The sequence below is a fragment of the Colias philodice genome, chromosome 8 (assembly GCF_061535455.1).
Source record: "Colias philodice isolate Cphi_HAF_F1 chromosome 8, ilColPhil1 Martin Lab GWU primary, whole genome shotgun sequence".
Lineage (NCBI taxonomy): Eukaryota > Metazoa > Arthropoda > Insecta > Lepidoptera > Pieridae > Colias > Colias philodice.
The window spans coordinates 7,168,089-7,194,106 of NC_143093.1; the positions used below are offsets into that span (position 1 = coordinate 7,168,089).

The window sequence follows — 26,018 nt, forward strand, 5'->3', positions numbered from 1 at the left end:
TGTTAAAATTACAAATTACATTAAAAATCATCAATTTTTTACGTTTGCGATATTCATATATAGCTTGCGTTCTTTAGTCTGTCTCGGCTTTACATACAAACGTCTTATTTCAGTATTTAACGGTATCAAGTGTAGATTTGTCATAGTTAAAAAGATTAATAATTGTTGCTTAATATTTATGACGAATGGATAATGGATATATTATTATGGCTTATTGGATATAAGTAGGTACTTATTTCTTATTGATAAATTATAGTAGGTCAATGGCGTATTAGCTATTTCCTAATAGACTAGATAAGTGGATTAAAAGCATAAATAAATAAAAAAATTTGTGTTTTATTTTTGATCACGAAAGGTTTATTTATTTGTCTCTAGTTATAAAATCATGTACCTACTTACAATAAATAAAAATATCGTGTGGGCCAATATTACTTATACCTAAAGGAATTATTAATCTGTTTAATAAACTTAAAAATTAATTTACACTTATTTTATTTTGTTTTATCATTCTCTATAACATAAATTAATTGTTTTAATCAACATCGATAAAAGTTAACACTTGAATGTCATCGAACTTTTACTTATAAGGCATGCCGGTTTTCTTGCGATGTTTTCTTTCATATTGCATTTGATTAGACCTAATTAGTATGTAGGGAATTTCCACAAATATAATGAGTGTGCAAAAAATTAAAAATTATATATCTATAAGAATTGCATTGTGTTCATTTTTATCCTAGTTTCTTTAAATCTACCAAAATTTAGTTAAATTGATAATTTAGTTTAGGTCTTGATTGTAATTGATAATTTAGTATATCTATCTACTTATTATTTTCTTTACTAATTTGACATAACAATATCGTGTTCTCACAGTTAACTTCTAACCAAGTAGGTACCTGTCAAAATACACCCAAAAATTTGCGCAGTCGGTTAAAAAATATTTACCTGCGGTTCAAATCCAGCAAGCGAAGCGTACGCGATCGACTGCGGTATCAGCGTAAGCGCCACAGTGATCCCCGCTATTAAATCCCCGATCCCTGTTCGCAGGTCGTAACTCCTCGACCAGCCGACTATCGGGAACACCCGACCGGCTAATCGCCTTGGATCTAGCTTTAAATGCATCCTGTAATTTCCCTCCTTTTACATTTTCTTGAAAACGTTTTTGGTTGTGTAATTGCTTACTTTAGAATGGTAATTTGATGTATCGATATCGGTATATGACGAAAATTTCCTTATCGTAATGCAATGGAAAGAAGTGCAGTAAAAGAAAATAATATATTTTTATGTTCGTTGGTCAATGTTTGTAGATATTTTTTCGAATATTAAATATGAATAATGCTATACTTTTATTCATATAAAATATTATTTTCAGCAGCTGATATTGCATACAGCTTTCAGATATCACATTCAGTTTTATATCAAAAATTCGCAAATCAGTGCCAATACTTTTTATACTACTTATCTTAATATGAACGTTAATTAATTGAATATACAACGTGTTGTTTAAATAAAAATATTGTCTTACAAACCTACTCTATGTTTAGAAAAGGTATTTATTTAAGTATACGACAAGACGAAGGTAATATTATATACCTATTTATCGGTTTAACCTAAATCACATTTCAGCGCTTACAATAGATAGTAATTAATTACTTAATAATAATTTTTCTCTTAGACTATAAGTTTAAGCCTTATTAAAAATTAAAAATATAAGATTAAGTGCAAAAGCATAACATTGATGATTCATTCAAATATCTCCAAATAAGATTAAGAAATGTTTTATATTTATTATTGCTCGCTTTAATTCGAACTACTTAAATAATTAAAAATAAGACGTAACTCACTTTTAATTACTGATTATTTTGATAATAAAAGAAACTAAACTTATTTTCCACTTTAGCATAATTATAATAAACTAATATAATTATTTTTCAATAAATTGGTCACAGTCTCACACATTTTTCACGTAAATTTATTTTCCCGCGCAAAAAAGACCACAGAGCATGCGCAACTATAACTTTTTAAAACTGCGCATTGGACTGCGACTTCGAGCAAACTGTTTAGGTTAGGTTGGAGCTATCTTGCATCCATTTCAATTTTCTTGTTACGGCCAAAAACTAATTTATTTCAATGCTTATCAGAAAATAATTTTCAAAGGCATTTCGTTTATAACATTTGTTGATTTACCTACTAATGTGGATGTTAAAAAAAAATACGTAAGTATCTACCCAAGGAAAGGAAACATTATTTTTATTTATTATAACTTTATTCATTATAACATATTATAGATGGTTTTCAAAGTTCAATAGAATGTTTCTGTATATGTATTTATAAATATTATATAAAATTTTATTAAATAATCTCCATTTATTACTAAAATTTGTTTGTTATTTCCGATCATAATCAAATTTTCTACCTCTCATCACTTACGACCCTAATTCCCGGATAAAATAGGTATGTTTACCTGCATTTAATAAGTTATAAAACTTCTAAAGGGTCAATATAAATTTCAAGCGCTATTATGTTGACCCGTAAGTAGAGTTGCGGAAAAACGTACATTTCCTTAAGGAAAAGCCTTGAAGAAATTTGTTACAGTCTTATTTATTCTCTTGTTTTTAGCTGGATATATTTTTATATGCATTACCTTTATACTCATACCTTGTTTATTAAAGATAATAACAATCAAGAAGCTTTCTTTATTACTTGTAATAATACAAAGACATTTTTTTCTATTAAAGTACGAACAAGATTAGTTAATACTTGTAGACTTGTACAATAGAATTACTTAGCTGCAATTGCGCTTTTAAACGTGACGTACATAGGTAATACCTCAGCTATCTAAATGTTATAATCAACAGCTATTCAAGGCCAAGGAATATTGAGTTTAACACATCGTAAAAAATATGGACTTTATTGTGACGTTTGTTTCCAATAAATATGTAAGTACTTACCTACAATAAATCCGTGCTAACCATCGAGACAGAGCAATTAGGTATTTATTGAATGTATCTACTTAACAAAGTGAAAATAATATGAAATGTCTAATCATATACCTAAGTATATAAAAAAAAAACATAACATACACTTAGTGAGTTTATTTAATTCTTTTTTTATAGAAATTCTTTTTTAGATTTACAGATCAAGATTTCTTAGTAATATTTTTGAAAAACATCATTAAAATGAATGTTGCTCGGAACAATTCTCTAGAAACTTCCATTTCTAGGAGTTCACGAAATTATGAGATGGGTTCGTTAGCTTCCTAAAGGAAGAGAGCATTAAATTCATATTCGGTGAAACGCCTTTTACCTATATAAATAATTTTCGTAAATTGGTCCCAATCTTTAGTTATACTTACTTAACTGGTAAAATTATTACTTAATTTTTTATTTATTTGACCTTCAATTCGAAGGCTTAGCAGAACATATTATTTTGATGGTGTAAAAATACTGCCTAGTGTCTATAAAAAATATTAAAATAGGTACATTAAAATATTTATTATAATATCTAACGTTGTTTGTATGCCTTCTAATATTTAGAGACCAAGATCGTCGTGTGTATAGTCTGCTGTCGAAATATGACTAATATAATATCTGTTCCAAATATATTGGAGACTGTGCAGTGTCTAGAAAATTTTCATATTGATACCAGACACACAGGTGCATCCTCAAATCAGCTGCCATAAAACCACACAACACACACAAGGATACATATTATACCAGATCAGTAACCAAGTCGAAAACTTAGATTGGATCATACATTTATAAAACATTTTCAGTAAAGACATTTACCTAATAACTTATAACATGAACAAACAAACATTTTCTCGGAACAAGAAGACTTGTCATAATAGGTATGCTATCATAATGTGATAATTAGCAAAACCTACTGATACTTATCTATGTATTTCAAGAGAAGTTTCATGTTCATCTTGAGATTGAACAAAAAAAACATTCAGTTAGTACTTAATTAATATTTGAGAACCATCAAATCAAAATTTTTTATCCTTGTTACCTCTGTAAGCTACCACAATCGAGAGTTTCGTACATGAAATTATTGGGCATCTCATCAAAATAAAGCTACTCACGAAAAATTAGCTTGATAGTAATCACTTGCAAAAATGGGCGATGTATCCCGGACTAATAGGCACTCATATTATAAAGCTGAATGTTTTCTTAAACGCGCTAATCTGAGGAAGTGCTGAACCAATTTCAATAAACGAAAAAATAGTTAATATATTTAATATGAGTCTTAATTTGTCCCTTGGTCAACTAAGAATAATTTAAAATGTTTGATGGTTGTAGATATTATGTTTATTTTCTTTTGGTAGGTATTGAATGAGAAGATCAGGTGTATTTCGAGGAAGTAGCAAGTGTTTGCTCCTGTACCCGCATAAAATGTAGAATAAAACTATGAAAAACACGGCCATGAGATAAACTTGCGATTGGGTTTTTTCCCGTATGACATCACACTTGGCCACATAAAATTCACAATTGACAAAAAGTACACATAGGTATAGGTACATACGAAACGTACGAGTAAACAGCAAAGAAAAACATCGTGAGGAAATCCATTAGTGTATCCAAAAATAGGAAGATGTGAACCTTAGATGTGAACCATCCTTCACGTAAGGCCAATGTTGATGAAATTGTCAAATAACAATAATTATGCAATGGCAGGTCTTGTTTTAATAGAGTTGTAGGTAGGTAGTAGATAATGTTATTTAATATCCGTTGCAATCAAAAAGTTAGATAATAGGTACCTACAGCTTATATTAACATCATTAAAAATTTCATATTTTATAAATAAATCTAAGCTCTAAGATAATGTATAGAACAAATGCATTTCTTATTGCTCTCAGGTTCATTATGTTCGTGTGCTACTTTAATGTGTAGCATATTATACCATTTTTTTTATTAAACCTTTTAGAATAGCCCCTTTAATATAAAACGATAATGAAATAAAAATTAGCTTATATTCTGAGATATAGATATTTATTTACTTACAATATAAATAGAAGAGGCCATCAGAATATAAAATAGCAATTTACAACCGATAAGTAATACGGAACTGTTGGATCGAATTTATCCTCATCGTGTTTAAAGACGCGCCCGGAGAGGTTAGATGGGGTATGCGGTCCAGAATCCGCAATGAAGCGAACAATGGATCATCCGGATATTGGCTGTCAACTGGGTTGCCTCGCCCTAGCGATACTGGGTCATGCTCCGAGGTGAACTTCCATGAAAAATGAGGTTAGGTACACGTTTCTAATGTTTAATGACGAGATGTTTTAAACATTAACACATTACGGACTCTTGTACACGCTACTAATCGTACGTTTGTTTGTAATAACAGCTGCATCGCTCTTGTTAAGTTGCTACTCTGTACGGCTAATAAACATTTCCCTATTGTGAAGATTGTGCTTGAATAGTATTATATAGCTACAATATGAAGACGCTTTCAAGGAAATTGTTGCAAGTGAGTATAAAACAGATATATCATATAGGTATTCTTGTTTGTACTAAACACATAACTTTTTATAACATTAATAAAACAAAACACAATGCTTCAAGAGAAAAACATTCGCATACAAAATAGGTATTCGGCGCTGCCTTTAGCTGTGTAGGTATGTTACTTTATTTTCAAAAAGTTTCAGCATCCATCCATACCAAAATTCAAATATTAACGCTGGTTTATCTTAATATGTAACAGACCTTCATATTTCAGACAAAGATGGACAAAGGAATAAAATAAATAAATTTGGGAGATTATCTCTTTTCAATTTTATATATGTATAAATTTAATATTTTATAGGCTCAATAAATTGAAATATTGTGTGTGCTTACAAAAATAATTTTCGTTTAACGTAAATTATAGGTTTTTACCGCCCTACACTCAACACTCGCGCACGAAGCCACAAAATGGGGAAATGTAGAGAAAATCGAGTTTTAATATTGGCATAATTTTAGCTCGTTAGCAGTTTTAATAGTTATATTTTTTTTTTCTTTTTTCGTTAATTTGTTAACTTTACTAATTTATATTGTTACTAATTTATATTGTATGTTAGGATTAGGCAAGCATTTGACCATCCCTTCGCCTGATGGAAAGCGCCAAGCGTGGTCTAGGATGGAGCCATGTTTGCCTAATAAGTGTCTATTCACATTTCTCTTGAATAAATCCAGATTGTAGTTTCTGGGAAAAACGGAAGCCGGCAGATTGTTCCACTCCTTACCAGTACGCATAAGAAAGGAAGAAGCGAAACGCTTAGTGCATATGGGTGGGATGTCGATGACATAAGGGTGGAGACCGGACCGGCGTCGAGTCGCTCGATGATAAAAAGGAGTGTAATAGTAAATGTACAATTTAACATAGTAAATTATTTTAAAACCATCCACTACGTACTTAAGAAACTCGCTGTGCATTAATAAAGCGGTTCGCAAAGATTCAAGCGCGAACAAGAAAATGAAGCCGGATAAACTATGCAAGAATGTTATTAAATATGAACTACGTTTAAGCTTTGTTTACAGTTCCGTGAACGTTAATAATTGTTTACACCAACTACTTGTATCGTATTTAATTTTAATTCTGCACTTCCATACGGACACGTCTTCATTCTCATGCCCGGGTTAACTCAGCATCAGAACTAATTATTATCGTAGAAGTTTGTAGTAATGCTAACTTCACTAATACTCAAGAACTACAATAACCCAACCACGTCACAAACACTCAAGCCAATGCATTATTCACCTACCGGTAATTATAAATGACATAATGATGTAGGTACCTACATAGCATAAATTAAATTGAATAATGCCATAATATAATTGTTATGCATTAGTGATCATTGTCATTTGTCACATTTTGTTCTTTCAAGCTTTTCATCTATTTTTAGAAAAAGGTCATTCGATTAAATACAACACGATTGTAGAGATTGTCTAATCTAAAAATGAACGCCCCTCCACTAAACTTAATTGTTTCAATGTGTGAGGACAAATAATTATCGAACGACTTTATATGTGTGCGCGCGTCGATTCTACTGCAAACTTTGACACTCGCGCACTGATTTGTCAACTAATCGGGCGATCAGTTCAGGTGCCTAGCATTGTATGGCGGGGAGAGCGCGCTATGTACGGAATGACACGTCCGTTCTGTCGTGCATCGCGTCATTTATGCACTAGTTGGCCAACTGGTCCTGTCGTTCGGGCATGGACGGGACTGGAGGACTGAACGACCAATGAGGCAGACCAATTTGTGTGTATTGCGTCTATACACGTACTTTGAATGTGAGCGTAAACACAGTGGAGGGGCGTTCATTTTTAGATTAGACAATCTCTACCTTTATATTATGTCCACAATGTTTGAATTTATTACAATGGAAGAAAGGTCATCCTCATCCGTAACTAATCCTCTTTGAACGCATTGTTGACTTTTGATGGTCAATATTTTATTTATACATTTAAATCTAATCTATTAACAGCATTCACAAGATAGCGTTTTTATCGCTCCCCATAGGTAAGTACCTACCTTTTTTTATAGGCATCCATCTTCAATAAAATTGAGCAATTGTTTTATCATTATTTTCTTAGTTACGTGTACCCAAATACAAAAAGTATAAATTAACTCTTATTTTCCAGGGTTGAAAACTAATATTTAAGTTGAAGAATCTTTTCGACATAGGTAGCATTTTTAATAAGTGATTCGTTTTGGAGCTCTTAAAGTCTGCTTATTTATCGGTTGTGAAGTAGACGACAGGTATCGCAATTTCATTTAGCGGTCAATGCCAAACCTAGTTGAATAGTAATTGAAAGGTAGGAAACGCGACTTCTAATTGAGCAATCATTAAGCGAAAAAAATACACATTTTCAGTGTTGATTGAAAATTCTAAAAATAATTTGAGGAAAACATTTTTCGTAAATGTGGTCAAGAAAATCCTTCATCTTACATAAATAATATTAAAATGCCAGTTGAGGCACTATTATATTATATTCTATGGTTGAGTTAAAATTGAGAATAGGTATTTACTTGTTGACACAAACAGGATTATTTTTATGATACTTCTAACCACAAATAATTTACAACACACTTTCACCTATACCAGATTTGCTATTTTGTATGAATGCTTTTCATTTATTGGAATGTAGTTACTTTACTATATTACCTACTAGCTTTCCGCCCGCGGCTTCGCCCGCGTTTTCAAAGAAAAACCTGTTCCCGTAGGATTTCCGGGATAAAACCTATCCTATGTCCTTTCTCGGGTATCAAAATATCTCTATACCAAATTTCATGCAAATTGGTTCAGTAGTTAAGGCGTGATTGAGTAACAGACAGACAGACAGAGTTACTTTCGCATTTATAATATTATAGTATGGATATATGCTTTGTACAAAACTGGTTCAGTCATTTAATCAAACATTAAACACTCACAACCATATACCACCATCTTCTTTCACACTCAAACAACCTGAGCCAACGTAAAAAATAAAACAAGCAAAACCAGTACAAAATCTTTATTACTTAAACCTAAGATCACATTAAAGAATTTACGAAATTACAGAATCTCTTTATTAAATATATTTTTTTAAATCTTTATTAAACCTAAGATCACATAGTACATTTACAGTCTACAAGAACGGCCCCCATCCAATATACATCTGGCATAGATTATGTACGCTCGTCGCTTCCACAATGAGATGCTCCACTTGACCTTCCGGTGAGAGCGAAAGTGACAGCTGTTTGTTTTTCGTTTTCACCTGCAAAAAGATTATTGCTTCAGCTAATTGCTATCATATTGAGGGATATAATGAACTGGTTAGGTGTCGGGTTGGCAAAAATGGAAGAGACATACATATTATAATCCTTGACTGAATATCTTAATACTATTATAAAGGCGAAAGTTTGTAAGGATTTATGGATGTAAAAATGTATGGATGTATGGATGTATGGATGTTTGTTACTCTTTCACGTAAAAACTACTGAACCGATTACAATGAAATTTAGCACACATATAGAGGGTAACTTGGATTAACACATAGGATAGGTTTTATCCCGGAAATCCCACGGGAACGGGAACTATGCGGGTTTTCCTTTGAAAACGCGGGCGAAGCCGCGGGCGGAAATCTAGTATTCCTATAATTATTTGCTATACCTAATTGAAAATTTGCTATAATAGAACTCGCCAGTTTTAATTATCCTGCATATACTTTTAGGGAAATCTAAGTATAGGTATAGGTATTGATATAATTTTATGCCCACAAAACAATGTGGACTAGCCATATCTATCTATCAAACTCCAGAAACTATTCGAATATTACTTTATAATAGTATTTTCTATTTTCAGCACCATAAGTGGAAACACAACTGCCACCACACGCAGCGTGTTCATCACGGAACAACGTTAACTAGCCGTGGCTGGCTGGCTCCTTGGTGGTTCCGTACCAAAGGTAACTTAAGGGCGGCCATACACGGGTAGCTCGAGCAGTTAACGGCTGAGCGACGTACACGGACTGCTCGAGCCGTCGGTCGTTGACTGCTCGAGCTGTCCCTACCATCCGCGCAGTTGACGGCTTGAAGCGGTCGCGTCTGCTCGAGCAGTCATGTGTACAGCAGTGAATGCATGACTATACTTAACCGCGCGGTCGCAGCTTCAAGCAACCGGTCACAACTGCTTGAAGCAGTCCATGTTGGAATGCTCCCTGACGGTGTCGGTTTTTCTTTTGAGCGCTATTTTTCAGACAATCGGACGGCTCGGCGCCACCGGACCATGTGTTTCTTTTCAGGGCTGATTTACACAGCCACACGTACCATCCCGTTGAGCCGGTGCCGTATCTGCAGCAGGTGGTGCAGCGCCTGCTCGTTGGTGCGCTCGCCGCAGTCCAGCGCGGTGCGGCCGCGGCCCCACGACACCAGCGGGTCGTACACGAACGGGCCCACTACGGACATTAGGGCCGCGGTTTGCGCGCGTAGAGCACGCATCACGGCTTCGCAGCTTTTCCTAAATAAATAGTAAATCTTATAATATGAAACAAAATGATTAGACGCTGCTTGATCATTCGCAATATCGAGCTAAACCGAAACGTGTTATAACTACGGACATTAGGGCCGCTGTTTGCGCGCGTAGAGCACGTATCACGGCTTCGCAGCTTTTCCTAAACGAATGGAATAGTAAATCTTATAATATGAAACAAAATGATTAGACGCTGCTTGATCATTCGCAATATCAAGCTAAACCGAAACGTGTTATAGACAGGCAAATAAATAACATTTTCCTGAACATGTTTGGTGAAAACTGTAACGAATAAATCGCGCCACAGATGCGTGAAAAATAAAAGTGTAAATAATTGGTTAATTTGTTTACGTTTTATATTTCGTCTCTATGTTGTTACCGTGTAACAAATGGTGTGAAATCCTTCAACCTCACTACTTATTGATTCGTCACCTAAAAGTCTCGCTTCAATAAATAATGCTTGTATTAACACAAAACAACGCCTAAATCAAGGACGCCTGCGCATACAGCGATAATGCCGTATCGTAAGGGTTGCTATGGTTACACGTCAAGCAATCACACGCACTGTTGAGCACACCAAAAAATGATGACTGCACAAGGTCTCGAATTTGATGCGTACTATAAACTCACTCACTCACTTCCGTCGATTACTACCGTAATTTTGATTATGTACTTGTATACTAAAAGCTAGCAATAAAAAATTCTGCCCATGATATTTAGTCAGGATTCTTAAAGACATAAAACTTATGCCTTCTAGCGCATCTTTTAGTGCTTTTTTTCATATGATTTAAAAGTATGAAAACAATTATGTAGTAAAAGTATAAGATTAGAAATATATTTTTTTCTGTCGCCCTTGTTGAACAGGCAGTTGGAGTGCACGTGTACAAACAGACAAACAAACGAAACACATCAGTACCGGAACATGCCCTCGTGCGTGAGCGGCCCCATAGCGGCGGCCATGTTGTGCGTGAGCCGGAACGGCACCCGCTCGGGCCACTCGAACGCCTCGCCCTTGTTGAACAGGCAGTTGAAGTCCACGTGCACTGTGTCACCGTTGGTCGAGTCGAACGATATGTTCTCGCCGTGTCTGTCGCCGAGACCTTGAAAATAAATTTAAACATCATCATCATCACTATCATAAACACTACCACCAATAATGTAGATGTACAATAAACAAATAACACTAGGGAGTTTCGCTAACTAGCCCTAAAACATCGCCGAAACGGCGCCGCGGGCCGGACGGGCTACGTGAATCGTTGATTCTAGCGCGTACGTTTAGTACGTAATTTAAAGATATATGCGCCTTTTATTGAAGTGAAAACTTCTTTAGCGGCGTTGAGCACTTTTTCTGTAATGGGTATAAAATCTTAAACTCGCGTCAGGACACGTGACCTGATCGAAAAAGCGTAAGACGGATACCATTCCAAAATATCAAACATGCTCAACGTTAATAATCAAGTTTTCACTTCTGCCGGCATTCCCGGAGTGCAACCCGTCTTTTTTTTATAATAGGCGCCCTAACTGTAGCGCTGAGTGAAATGTGGGAAGCGCCCGTAATATTGACTAATGCGCAGGTTTGGTAAAGAAATTTGTTGCTATTTTTTATACTTTATTTTTTATTTATATTAAATCTTGCATCATGAATATAATATTATCATATTATCATTTCTCACAAAGCCATCACTTATAGTCCACCTATTAACCACAACTTACCTAAAATGTATCCAACCATTGACATCACTGCTGTTGTCCTTATATAAGCAGATCGTGCCTGGTACCTGAACAAAGGGTAATTAATTTTAATTAGAATTGATTTAACATAATATGTATTGCTATTTTGATTTTTTTACTAGAATATTTTTTTTCGCAAACTATTATATAGCGAACATTTAACATGAGTAAGATTTTGACCTTCATTTTACACAAAAAAAATTACCTCTTTGCCGTCAACATATAAGTCGTCAAACGCTGACATATATACGGGCTACTTATATTGTCAACAATTACTTTACAATTATTTTTTAATCATTACCAGCCATAAGGATCAGAGAACACTCTTCGGAACCACTCTTGGAAAACCGGTGGATGTCTTGGCAACAACTGTTGCTCGTAGATACGACGCTTCTTCTCCACGGGGTCTTTGTTGAGGCACATCATTTCTTTTAACTCACGATTACTTGTATGAATACCTGTGAATATTTCATAAAAATTATAAGTACTATAAATAAATTGAAGAAAGCATACTTATTTGAATTGAATTTCTGTGAGAATATGACAAGAGTCATAAAAGATCTTCTCATGACTGTTTGTAATATACTTACAAAAGTTTTGAATTACAGTGTCTATATAAAAATATTGTATCTACTAACTGCCTGTGTCTACCACTTTCCTAGCATGCTAGAACTAAATATCTTCCCTTTATAGCTCTAAGTATCCACTATAAACATAAAATACTAGCTAGCTGCTAGACCTTACCTTTTTGTTTATAAATATGCATCAAAACAGGTCTCAAACCAACAAGATTAGGCACCCATTCAATAAGACCACATTCTTCATTCAACGGTAACACGCTATACGTGCGTATATAAAGTCTACGACGACGGGTCTCTGGCGCATCTTGTAGGAATCTATTGACGACTGCGTTAAATTCCATTAATCGAAAGTCCTTTCTCAAATCGTCGCGCGGTTTTAACATTATAATGTAGGATTTGCCGTCTGAACCTAAAAGGAAATGCGTGACGGAGTTAATTATAAAAAAAATACTCATTGTAAGAAAAAATGGCATAATTGTATCTTGGTCTAATGTTTTATAGTAAATTGGATGAGGTATTTCAGCTGTAACCTCGATTTTTTGTTTCATTTTTGCTGAATATACCAGAATAATTCATCTCAATAATAATGACAGGAGCCACACTATTTTTACAATGAAACGAAAACTATATTTCCAGTATTTGATTATCTACCCACATAGAATTCACAAACCTTTCAAAGTAACCTTCCTAGGTTTCTGCAAAGACGGTAATATCTGTATTTGTTCCTCTATCCCCGCTATATACACGGGCGGGTCGGTCGGTATGTTGAAGTCTATACGCTCTTGCCTCGCCGCTTTTGAGGGTAGAACTATTTTACAGAATTCTTGGAATGGCATCATGATGTGACTGAAGTTCTCTGTTGCTAAAAGACGGGGTAGAGTTCGGACTAGTGAAGATACGGTTGTTGTCTGAAATAAGACGTAGAAGAGTTTATAATTAAATATTTTAAAAGAATAACTTGTGTTTAATTTCTTCCTACCACCTTGTATATTGCAAAAGAAAGATTTTTATTTTTACTTGTTATTTACACTTGCTTCGATTACTAGAGCAGATTTTTTTTCTTACTTTCAATGAATAAACAATTTTATTTTGCTTAAAATAAGTCAGCACTAAAGTTGTATTACAATTATCCTATATTACGCTTATTACCTGATCATAATAACTAGAATTAGGGAACCTATTTGAAATCCACACTTTATAAACTTACAGAACCAGACCCAGCAATAGGTTTGTTGCATAGCTCAATCAGTTTTTCAGCCAATTGCGTGAAGTCACACACCAATTTCAACATGTGTGGTTCCTTCAGCCTGGGATCCGCGAATACGTCAGCACACCGCTATATGGAATAAATGTATAATATTAAAAATTAGGCACGTAAAGAAACAACATAAAAAATTAAGTTGTATTGAAAAGCTCCTACTTTTTTGAAGGTTTATAAAAAGTTAACCTAAAAAAATTTAGTTGAAATACTATTTCAAGAATCTAGAATTATTTAAAGAATGTAATAAATGTCTTTATTTTTCCTTGAAACTTAATTATATGAATTCAAGTATTTATTTTAATTTATTTACCTTGATACGCTGCGGATAACTGGATTTAATGACGCACATCATCATCCATAACGTGTGTTGAGGGTAGGCCATTATCAATTTTACTATTATAGCTTTTAGTTGAAGGTAGACCTAGAAAGAAAATGTTTGATATTACAATTGATTATTCACATTCTCATGAATTGATCCAGTAATCTTATAATAAGCACTATATTACTTGCAACTTTTTACAATTTAAATATTAAACATACATACTACTGATTTATTCTATAATTTATAAACGTCTATAAAATGTGAAATATACAAATGTAAAAATATTTACTTCTTTCACCGGATGACAAATTCTGGACACAATTTGCGAAAAAGCAGTCAGATATAGGTAAATTGGTAGCCTTTCTGAGTACGTCTTTATTATCTCTGTCATTTGCGCAAGTACGGAATGTATGCTCGTATCTGAGGATGATACTTCTACGTCCAACCTGAAACATTTTAGATAGCAATTGATTAGTTAGTATTAAAAATGTTCTGAATGGATATGGCTGATTCTAATGGGGACATGATGGTCTGCAATGCACTAATAAAATACGCATTATACGAACAAATTTTAGACCGACCATCGTTTTTGCTATTATTAGGCCTTCGCCACACTAGACGGAAATTCCGCGAAAGATCGGTCGTTCTGCGAAGTGTGCCCGCTATTTGTAATTTGTATGAAATAACATGTATTGGCGTTCCGTCTAGTGTGTGGAAGGCCTTATTATGTATGTTTGTATTATTTATTGTTCATGGACAATATAGAGTTTATGGCTTTTGATTTGACCTTCTCCAAAAAGTTTCTTTATATCCATTTTAATAATAGAATACGTACCATATAGACAACATCCTCGGCATACTCTGGTATAAGTACTTATGTCCATACTGTAACGCTTTCCCATAGCTATTGAGCGCGTATATACGTCGGGTCCACATAGCACCACTATCACTTGCTACATCCCCACTACTTACTTTCTCGTAATAAGAACCTAGACATACCTAAAATAGAAACATTTCATTTATTTAAACGAAGGGACCGATCACCGATCAGACTTTGCACCATTTATGATCTTTCCACACATAACATAAAAAAATCCGATTCGTACCTTCATTCGGGTAATTTTTGATTAGCGAAAGATATATCAAAAAGCATATAAATAATTACTTACCAAACTTTTCTCCCACTGCTTAAAAACATCGACTGCTTCTTTGTAATAACCGATATTGACATCAACGTCGACGTTAGTCGTTTCATCGTTATATTTAGCGATTAATAATTTTGCTTTGGCACATATTTTTCTGTAAGAGATAGAATACTCTATAATATGCAATCGATTTTCTTACTGTTATTAAATTATAGCTTTTGTCGTTAAACTTTAATTTTTAAAAATGTTTAGTATGTTGCCTAGATCAGATAAATAAATAAAAAACAAACAACGAATATTATTATACCTTTGCTCTTGGTTAAGAGTTTCCAACTGTGGATAGGCATCATCCAATCCCCGTCGAAGTGTGGTAAAGGCATGTTCCTGTTGCCCTCGAGCCCAATACATTTTCGCTTTTTCTATAAATAACTGCTCCGGTTGATATTCTTCAGCGTTTAGTATGTACATATACGACTGAAAAAATAATGCATAATAGTAATTTCAAATAACATTCATAATTATTAAAGAAAAAACAGGCAGAGTGTGGAATTTATATGTTTACCTTTCTTGTGGATCCTATCTAACTCAGATATACAAATAAGCGAATAATACCTTAATAATAAAAATTGAGACATTACCTGTTGAAAAATACCAGCTTTTCTAGCTTGTTTCGCGCTCTGTAACCATAGATCGCCGATGCAAGATCGCAATTTGCTACTCGTTGAAGGATGCGTTGGCTCTAATAATTCCTAAATACGACCAAAAAATTAAAATAGGCAACGCTAAAGTCATGTTTATTGACAGATTGTATTATTAGATTCTCATGTGTTTCAGTAATGAAATTTGAAAGAATCACACAGCATTATTTAAATAGCTGACACTTCTTGAAAACGCATACCTATAAATTCCAAGCTACCAAATCAATCTTCAACATATTTTCATATCAATAAATTTTATAAAGTGTATTTATAATACCTGTGTCTGTTGCAATAATATTCGCCTAAGCCGCAGTAACGGTTCTACAGTTCTAACATCAGATTGAACCACTGAGAGCCTTTGTCGCCATTCACTAAGCAATTGACTGATAATTTCTTCACTTTGACGATCACCATCATGCAAGGATTTAAGTCTGTGAAATATTAATTTTAATTTTTAAATTCGCGGTCACCAAATAATAATTTTCAAAAGGTCTACTTCTGAACATTATGTGATCCGCAATAAGGACTATCCAAAAGAACTCAATTGATTGACATTTTTCAAGCGCAGCACAGTCAAAACTTTGGATTTTTATAGAAGTTGGAATATTGGAAATAAAGATTAGAATAGAATAGAAATAACTTTATTGACACAAATAAATAGGTACAGCTTATATATGAATCCATAGGCTCCTGAATTAGTTAAATACTAGGGATGTAACGATACCGATACCGATATTTTTTTATTAAATTCTTTCTTTTCTTTTATGTTTTTGCATTGTATTCATTCATATTGTTTTATTTCTGTTTCTGTAATAGTGTTAAGGAAGAGCGGAACCTCCTGACACAAGCATTTTATTTGCTTACTAGGAGTGTTCCAATCACAAATTTGTTTATGTAAAGGAAAGAAAGAAATAATTTTGAATTTTTTTAATTTTTAACGTGATAACGTTTTTAAAATCGTTTTAGTCGGGTGACATGTTCATAAACTTGTGTCACACCAAAACCTCACGAGCGCGATCGCAGGTATAACGAGAGAGAGACGGACCGATCTCCCGTTTCATCTCGAGCGCTGCCACTGCATTATGTTATCACGTAAACATCTCGATCGTAAACCTACTTTACAAACAACCAATTTTTTTGATATCAAAAAATTCAAAAACCCGCGTCCAATGAACGATGCGGGAGGCCGCCCGCGCGTGCGCACTTTGTTTTCTGAAAAAACTCTACCAATAGTAAACTTTTATTAGGTACTGATTGTATGTGAATTACTTAAAGTTTAACTGACTTTGTAAAATAATAATACTTAAATAAATGGTTTTGTTGTTTTTTGATTTGGCATTTTTATTTAAAAGAATTCGATTAACAGTTTTCTCTGTTAAATGTTGGTAACTTTTTATGCATAATTCACTATTTATTTTTCTACCAAGCCATCGATATCGGTATCGGTATCGGTATCGCCGATACATTACTACAAATATCGGTATCGGTATCGTATCGGCAAAATGATGTATCGTTACATCCCTATTAAATACTGTGTCTCAGGAGGATAAGGATTAACTAATAAGGATTTTTTTTTTTCATTTTCTGTGCCTCAAAACCTTTGGTCGTGATGAAAGACAACATATGCCCACCCATTATCAACCAAACATACAACAAACCTCGTCAAAGTTTCCTCCGCATGTCCAGCTTCCGTTATAATATGCAATCCCAGTACACTCTGGTACCCACTTCGCAAAGCACTTTCACCACGAGTCTCTCCGTCCATTTGTTGCAGAAGTCGATTCATTGCGTCTGAACATGATTCTTTGAATATATCGTGATCTTGCTTTCGGTATGCTAGTAATATCCTACCCATTAGTAGACCCCAGTTTTCTCGAGAAGGCGGCTGAGGAAATTTAAGAATAAGAAAGAAATGTTGTGTTTAATGCTTTTAACTAATTATATCTACGATGAAAATAAGCTTTGTTAATTTGTTGTGAAGTTATGAACACATACTAAGTGAGCGCTATACGTATGCACAAGAAAACAAGTCTTAAAAAGAATTCCTTACGGGATACCGATCTTCTACTCATCCAGAAAAAAATCAGTGAAAACTGCATTGACAAACTATTTAGCTACTCCTTACTAACTGAAATTGTCTGTAATGTATGTATTAACTTACAACAGGCTTGTTAACCAATTCATCAAGTTGTTCAAACCGGCCCAATCTCCACAGGGGCTCAGCGGACAATTCTTTCATAGTATCATCTATTTCCTGTTCACTTAACAAACGATACGCCGTGAACGGCTGGTCCAAACCTAGATAACAGTCTATCATACCCTGAGAAGAGAGGCAGTAAATTATTTCCATTGCATATGCACATAATAATAACAAACCGTTAAATAAATTAACATAATACTAATAACCAAGAAACACAAAAGTAAATAACATCAAAGAAAAAATAGGCATATCATTTCAGTGAAGACTTCAAATTTCGACAATCAAGCAAATGCGATAAAACATTTATTTAATACTAGCTTCCGCCCGCGACTCCGTCCGCGCGGATGTCGGTCTTCGCGTGGATGGTTTATTTCTCCATTTTGAGTAACTCTGACAATGACATCTTATAAATATCTATTGGACCCAAATACGGCTAGGCCTATAATAATACGCAACGTGTGTTCGCGGTTCTACAGAACAACGTCTATGGATAAAACTGAAAAATTAAGATTAATTTTTTTTTACGTATTTTTCCAGGATAAAAAGTATCCTATTTTACGCCCAGGATAATAAGGTAAAATTATACCAAGTTTCATCGAAATCGAACCGTTAGTTTTTACGTGATGCCTGAACATACAGACAGACAGACAGACAGACAGACAGACAGACAGACAGACAGACAAAAATTTTTTTAATCACATATTTGGGTTTGGTATCGATCCAGTAACACCCCCTGCTATTTATTTTTTCAATATTTTCAATGTACAGAATTGACCCTTCTACAGATTTATTATATGTATAGATTATTTTAATTTAGTTAGTGTCACCTGCAAGCTATGTTTATCCAATTGACCCTCTTGCGCTAACCGTTCGTAACACAAAGCTGCGTCCTGTAAGCGGCCTGTCACAACTTGGGTAAGAATTAATTCTTTCAGAGATGGCTCAGAACGTTTTATTGATAAAATACCTGAAAATATAAATTGCATGTAAAAATATCTGTATTCCAATTTCCAATGATTACGTAAAATATTGATGTTCGATCATTCCAATTGAAAATCTTCTGTTATTAAACTTTCTTTAACCCAAAAATTCATGAATATGAATATTTATTATAATTATGCACTTGACTTTAGTACGCGTTTATTAGTTAAACCTTTAAATGAAAACTACTGAGTACCTAACATATATTTTTATTTTCAAAGATTAACCTACCAGCAACCGAATCCGGTTCATCAAGCAGTGCATATATTTCGGCTAAGAAAGGCAATTGACCTTGAACCCTTGCTTTGTCTTCGTCCATATACAACTCAAGGTATTGTAGAGCTCTCTCCAAATCACCACATGCAAAGTTCCCTCTAGCTATAGCCAGTTTATCGAACTTTTGTGTAAACTTTAATATTGCCCTGAAGATAAACTTTTTATTAATAATCAATTTTTTTTGAAGTGAAAACTTCTTTAGCGGCGTTGAGCACTTTTTCTGTGGTATAAAATCTTAAACTCGCGTCAGGACACGTGACCTGATCGAAAAAGCGTAAGACGGATACCATTCCAAAATATCAAACATGCTCAACGTTAATAATCAAGTTTTCACTTCTGCCGGCATTCCCGGAGTGCAACCCGTCTTTTTCTGAAATAGTTTTGGTTTATTTACTTACTTGTAGTTTTCATTCTCTAGAGGTCTTTGTTTGGAATGCATCCATTCCAAGAGCCACCTGTTTAAAAAGTCTAGTAAGGTGTACACGGTCTTGCTACATTTACTCTGAAAAAAAAATTTTGTACATATTTATACCGCAAAAGTCTAGAAGACTATTTAAAATGTTTATTCAATATAACTACCTGATTTCCTTCTTCGGTCTGTATAGAACTAATATTCGGTGTCATCCTGATGTGTCTTAACATTTTGTATTTTGATCTCTCACTAATAACTGCTACATCATTTTCATAATTATCTACACCTAAAATAACATCAAAACATAGCAGATCTTTTAGTGAAAAATAAGATAAAATTTTCTCAAAAAACCGATAAAAATTAGAGACCCCTTTACGTCATAATTCAGTAAGTAGATTACCATTATAATACCATTAAAAAAATACATTACTTGTATCAATAACAGCCAACATCTCCTCCTGTATGTATTGCACGTTGTTCTTCGACATAACCGCATGTAACAAAACGTAGGGTAGAAACAAAAATAAGGTTCTGACGTCACGACGCATGCTTGGATGAACTGTTCTTAGTAACTCTCGGATACTGTCAGATTCTATGAGTGGGATCAATTGACCCGCCCAACTAAAATGAGAAATAAATTATTATGAATTTAAACATTATTTAATATTTTAGTATTAAATTGAGATTTCTCAATATGCAATTTTATGTGGGTAGGAACATATTTTGAGTATTTAATTATTCATAAATTTAGCGCATTTAAGTACTGTTGAATTACGATTATTCGGCAGATATTTAATGAGCTTGAAGACATACTTATGAGCCCATTCCAAAAATGTTGTTGCATAAACGGATCCAAACAGTGGATGAGATTTCTTCGGTTGCGATGGATACGCCAATGTGTATCTGAAAATATAAATTGTTTCTATGTAAACACAATTATTAATAGTAGAATAACAAGATAGCAAATCAACAATTTCTAAAAGGTTCTTAATAGTGATATTCCAAATAGACTTTTTCTAATACATAATAAATTCAGTCTCACCTTGAACTCAGCAAAGGATACATTATCTGATGCATATTTTCAGGAAAACTATTCCATACTTCTTTCTTGGTTCCAGTTGGCGAAATATCATATATTTTCAAAATCTCTTGTATAGTTAAAGCATAGCAGTCCATGTTCTGAAAAGTGTTAACAAGCCTGAGCAAACATAATAAAAATACTAATACACTGTTTTATTACATACAAATTAATCTTTACATAAAAATTAATATTTTTCCATATATTAAAGAATTATAAAGAGCTTTCGAATCTCTTCCACTTTTTTTTTATTAAGTATTTTTATCCACTCACCATAGTATCCTTCTCATACTGAAAAGCTCTAGTAAGTTCCATAAGAGCAGTTGCAGCGAAGCAGTTATCGCTAATAGAAAAGGCGAAAGGCGATCGATCCGGTTGTACATATTGCCTTGGAAGATGGCCCGCTTCTATCGCACCGAGTTGGCCTAAACACGCCCCACTTGATGAACTCACTTCTATGTTCGAGTCTTTACAACCTGATTAATATAAAATAATGGTGTATAATTAATATTTTAAAAATCACACTAATAAAAATATTTCCCTAAAAATTGCGGGTAGTTGAACATTGAAACATTCTACTTTTGGGAATGAGCTGTCCACAAATTACAAGCCTTATCAAAAGTCTAATGCCAAAACAATACATAAGTCTTTAAGAATTTCAGATATTTACATTTACTTACCAATTAGCAGACAATCAATCAGTTCTACTATCACGGGATCGATGTTTTTACCGCCAAAAATTGCCTTGTGCAGCTCCGATCTATTTGCTTTTAACAACTTATCCAATTGAGAAAATGAATATGCCTTTATTATTGGAATATCTTGGTTCAAATGCTGTAAGTACCAACGGATTTTGTCCAAAAAAGCATCAGGCTGAGTTCGCTTTACATGTCTCTTTATTACCATTTTAACCTTTTCTGATATTTTTGAATCTTCAACGAAAAACAATTCAGATATGTGGGAACTCAACAAGTTTTCGTTGTTGAGAACAAGGTAATAAAATATTTTATTTATTTCTTGCGGTGCATATTGGATTTGTTGAAGTAACGAAACAGCTAGATTAGGCAATAATGGGCCAAGAGAGATGTTATCAATATTATGTATAAAAGCACTCCAGGCTTCCGCAAGGATTTTCGGAAATTCCTTAGCAAGGGGTAAAGCAGATCTCAATGTGGCCAATACTTTAAAACGCAAAGGTGTTAAATATTTCACGCCCATCAACTGCATCATATCTGGGAAACTTTTCAAAGCTTTACGTTTAACAGACAGTGCTACTTTCGTATTAACCAATTTATGATCAAAATAGGCTAGGACTCCAAGAAATTTGGGATTCAAGAAGTCTGCTATTTGAGTTGTACTCATACTCATACTTCCTTGTGAAGAAGAAACATCAGGATCGTGACAAGCTAAGTACCTGCACGCATTTAATACTTTCTCTGGGCTGCAACAATATTGTAAAAGAAATTCTGTGAGGATCACTCTGAAATGACGTTTGATCAAATTTAATATTGATGTTTTCGTCAATTTCTCTATAATATCGTAGCATTTTTTAGACACATCGTTATTCTCCGTTAAATAAACATGCACATAAATATGCGGGAATCTCTCTGCAAGGAAGTCAGATACCGAACACTGGACCAATGATGCAATTTCCTCTATCATAAGTGGAACTTCTTTAACAGTTACACAATAGGGCATCAAATAAGGTAAGAAATGATGGACATCCTTCGAAATAAAATCTCTATAACCAACAAATCCGAAGGCTCTGACAACTTTTAAGAGAGCAATTGCAAAATCTTTGCCATTGTTAAGACTACAAGCAACGAAAAGTCGACAATAATCCTTTTTGTATCGATGATAAGCTTGATTGGGAGTTAGCCCTTGACATTCACAAACATCTCGAAGATAAACTACGGCTTTTGGGGCAAGAGAACATTGAGGATGCATAATAAAATAAACTAGAAGTTTTGTTACAGGGAGTATAACTTTGTTATTCTGAATCATGCCAAAATCTTTAATGCAGTCTAAAGTTTGGGTCTGTTGATTGAAATCATTATTTTCCAAACATTGTTGTGTAGATTTCAAGAGTAAGTTTATACACGTATCAAATACAGTTGCTTTAGTAGCTGTGACAGTAGAGTCTTCATTCTCCTGAAATGAAAAATAAAGATAATAAACTAATTATAAGTTCTTTTACAAAATAAAGCTGGAATATTATTAATATTCATAATAACTTACATCTGAGTTTTCAATAAACGGTTTCAAAGCTGTTAATACATATTTGGTGTTTTGTTCAGTTATCACATTTTTAGAGACTCCATAGTCAAACACAAAGAAATGATTACTCATTTGACCAACAAGGTTCCAGTATTTTGATACAACTAAATCTGAATATTGCTGATAGTTGAGAAACTTTCCAAACAAACTCTTCAAACCATTTATCATGGATTTGTTATTCATAACATTTGAATTGCTTTCTGAATAAAGTTCTATATATTTATTTCTAATTGATTTTAAAAATCCTTCACTCTTCTCATAGTTTCTTTTCTTACAATGACATTGATAGCATATGAGGCTAATGTTAATCTGATCACTTAAAATAATTTGGTGTCCAAAATTAGTTTTGTTCACAATAATACAGTTAGTTGATAAAGACATGCAAACAATAGCTGGCAAAATATCAGTTATAGCTCTTTGAGTTTCTACATCTTTTGTGAGGAACGCAGGCATTAGAATATCCCCAATTAATTTACTTGTTGAGATCATTTTAGTTGCTAGTATCAGAGGTGATAGTTCTATGATCTGAAAAAAGTCATTATACATTAGTTTATTTCAATAATTGTAATAACTCAAGTTTAATTTTTCCACCATTGTACCATGATTGTAATATGAGTAAACCACACTTGTTTTTTCAAAGAAATAAGGAAGTGTTCTCTGTTCCTTAACATATACATATAAAATTCATTAAATATAAATAATACCAATATACTTACTGTCACATATAGAGACTTGTTCATAAGTAATGAACTAAATAGAGTATTTGTTATATTATTCCATGTTTCATTTATTGTGCTCTTTAAATAAATTTTATGTATTAATAAATATTTCAGTATCACAGCTTTAACATTATCTTTAAAAGATAAATTGTGGGCAGAGAATTGTACATTAGTCTGCAAACATAATATTTGTAGAATTATATTCATATCTTCCTTTATAAATGACTCACTCAAGAGAACTGTGTTCATGGTGATGTCCATTATTAATTGAATAACATTCATATCATTTAAAACTAATCTCTGATGTAATTTGATTAATTTTTGTAATGTTATCAAGATACATTTAGCATTTGGTTTATCTAATAATTCAATGCACTGACCATCAGATTTGTCTTTCCTATATTCAATATTTGTACATTGTAGTACAAGTAAGGCAGCTCGACATCTTTGTAAATGATGAGTTATTAGAAAAACATCCATAACATCTTCACAAGATTTGATAGAATTCACTACACTTATAATTTGATTGTAGTACCAGTTTTCTACAATACTCTTTTTAACTGTTTTCTTAACTAAATCTTCAATCAAAATATGTGTTAGTATTTCTGTGTAATAATATTCTGACAATTCACCAATTTCCTGAGCATCTCTGTTTTTTAATTCCAGTATATCCTTTGAATATTTAAATTTTTTACTCAAAGACAAACATAACATTTTGACATCCATTGAAAAATATTTACTGCTAGTTTTGTCCAGAATTATTTCACATATGTTTTGTAAACACTCTTCATGGTCTGACCCTTCCTCATACTTTATTGTCTTTATTAATAATAATATTTGAGTATTAACTTTTGTTAGATACAAATCATCAATTTCAGCTTTCTTATACAAAATATTTATGCTTTGAACAAATGCTTCTAATAAATGTAAAAATTGACTCTGAATTTCCTGGAACTCTTTGTGAAAGACAACAATTGACACATCTTTTATTTTGGAAAATAAAGTAATAAAAAATTGTATGCAAATTAATTTTAAGTCTGCACTATAACTTTCTAATATATTTATAACTTGTTTGAACAAATCCAATGTCTCCGATTTATTTTTATGCAAATATAATAAATTTGGTGCAATACTTTCAGATAACAATTGCAATACTATATCAATCAAATGTCTACACATAGATAAATCTTTAACACACACATATATTGGTTCCAAGTTGAGTTGTACTTGTGTAATTTTCACATTAACAGGTGTAAAATTCTTTAACAATACTTGAGTTTTCACATCCTTCTCATAATCTTGATAATATTTCACAAGGTTCTTTAAAATTGAATAATATTCTTGATGCAAGTTGTCATAGAATGATGCTCCATTCATACACAATATTTGGAGTATTTTTAGCTGAGCGTCTTTGCTGTTTGTGTGTATTCTGAAAATATTAAATGCCAAAATATATTATTTGTGTCCAGGTATTACTTACGACTATAAGTGAAACCAAACAGTACTGTTGACTTGCCTTTGCAATTCCTTAACTGAACAAACATAAAACAATCTTCCAAGTAACCAGGTATTGAAGGCAAAATAAAACGAGTCTGGGCATTTAGAGCAACCAATTCTTGGAACTAATACCTCAGAATAATCCCTGAAACAATTCACTGTGTAATAAGTATTTGTTTTTCAATATTTCTATCATAATATGAATAATAATTGTAATATTTACCCAGAAAGTTTTAAAATCGAAGTGAGTAATCTATCCAAACCATCCTCGGCATCTTCTAGATTATTAAATAAAACCATCGTAGGAGCATTAAACATTTGCCAAACTGCAAAAGGGCCGTCTTGATTCTCTTCTTCCATTGTTGTGTACCTACCTAAATCAAAACTTTGTATGTATCGAAAATTATATACAAACTTTGATAATTCGTACTTTTCCAACAATCTTATGAAGTTAACGTTAAGGTTTTTATATTTTAATGTTACACATAATATGCTTTAACTATTATACTGTGCTCGTCAATTCGACTTTCGCGCTGTTTTTTGACATTTAACATTTTTAAGGTCTTTTTTTAAATATTTTTCGGCAAAAGAGATTCTAATAAATTTGCTACTGTCAGTGACACTTTTACTGTTCTGATAAAAAAAGTACACTTTAGCACCTCATCTATAGAATTTTGGGTCGAAAATGACCTTAATCGATAGGTCTCCGTTAGGTCCTTTAGGGTCCCACAATTTCTTTTTAGGTCCTCTTTAGTTTTTTATAAATATTTTTTTTTTATTTTGGGTATAAAAAAGTACACTTAGCACCTCATCCATAGCAAAATTGGCGAATTTTATAAAAAT

General features: G+C 33.2%; 3 protein-coding genes across 6 annotated transcripts in view; 1 reads left to right on the forward strand and 2 right to left on the reverse strand.

The window, feature by feature from the left end:
- Positions 1-2,048, reverse strand: part of LOC149486619 (sodium-independent sulfate anion transporter-like) — a 30,937-nt gene extending 28,889 nt beyond the window's left edge. Inside the window, exons 1-2 of the mRNA XM_089698223.1 lie at positions 1,842-2,048; positions 943-1,120 (exon numbers count right to left, since the gene is read on the reverse strand). Coding sequence (XP_089554349.1) covers positions 943-1,119 — 177 coding nt within the window. The 5' untranslated portion in view covers position 1,120; positions 1,842-2,048. The remainder of the gene's footprint in view (positions 1-942; positions 1,121-1,841) is intronic.
- Positions 2,049-8,486: 6,438 nt separating this feature from the next.
- On the reverse strand, positions 8,487-25,682 carry mei-41 (ATR serine/threonine kinase meiotic 41). 4 transcript variants are annotated; one of them, XM_089698247.1, is made up of 31 exons: positions 25,399-25,682; positions 25,195-25,320; positions 23,676-25,107; positions 22,921-23,484; positions 21,363-22,833; positions 20,956-21,158; positions 20,647-20,783; positions 20,418-20,507; positions 20,035-20,225; positions 19,772-19,890; positions 19,591-19,694; positions 19,148-19,338; positions 18,763-18,902; positions 17,897-18,055; positions 17,394-17,620; positions 16,013-16,166; positions 15,676-15,786; positions 15,345-15,511; positions 15,062-15,191; positions 14,728-14,891; positions 14,182-14,338; positions 13,881-13,991; positions 13,517-13,645; positions 12,980-13,217; positions 12,473-12,718; positions 12,030-12,186; positions 11,711-11,775; positions 10,914-11,097; positions 9,796-9,985; positions 8,590-8,744; positions 8,487-8,514 (listed from the first exon to the last, which is right to left on the reverse strand). In XM_089698247.1, exons 1-30 carry the CDS (start codon positions 25,533-25,535, stop codon positions 8,616-8,618), a joined length of 7,623 nt encoding a protein of 2,540 aa, XP_089554373.1. In that variant the 5' UTR covers positions 25,536-25,682; the 3' UTR covers positions 8,487-8,514; positions 8,590-8,615. The 4 variants fall into 4 exon arrangements, with proteins under 4 accessions (XP_089554373.1, XP_089554374.1, XP_089554372.1 ...); XM_089698248.1 differs by having other exon boundaries at positions 8,487-8,744; positions 13,589-13,645; XM_089698246.1 differs by having other exon boundaries at positions 8,487-8,744.
- LOC149486621 (G protein-activated inward rectifier potassium channel 3-like) overlaps positions 9,330-26,018 on the forward strand; it is a 63,898-nt gene continuing 47,209 nt past the window's right edge. The window contains exon 1 of the mRNA XM_089698280.1: positions 9,330-9,434. The gene's annotated coding sequence lies outside the window, so the exon portion shown is untranslated. The remainder of the gene's footprint in view (positions 9,435-26,018) is intronic.

What these genes read in the sequence shown, in the direction of transcription:
- mei-41 (XM_089698247.1), bottom strand. Translation starts at nt 25,535, where the DNA reads ATGGAAGAAGAGAATCAAGACGGCCCTTTTGCAGTTTGGCAAATGTTT. An exon ending in CCGAGGATGTTGTCTATATG is followed by an intron (nt 14,339 to 14,727) that starts GTACGTATTCTA and finishes AAAATGTTTCAG; the next exon opens with GTTGGACGTAGAAGTATCAT. An exon ending in TAGGAAGGTTACTTTGAAAG is followed by an intron (nt 12,719 to 12,979) that starts GTTTGTGAATTC and finishes ATTTCCTTTTAG; the next exon opens with GTTCAGACGGCAAATCCTAC.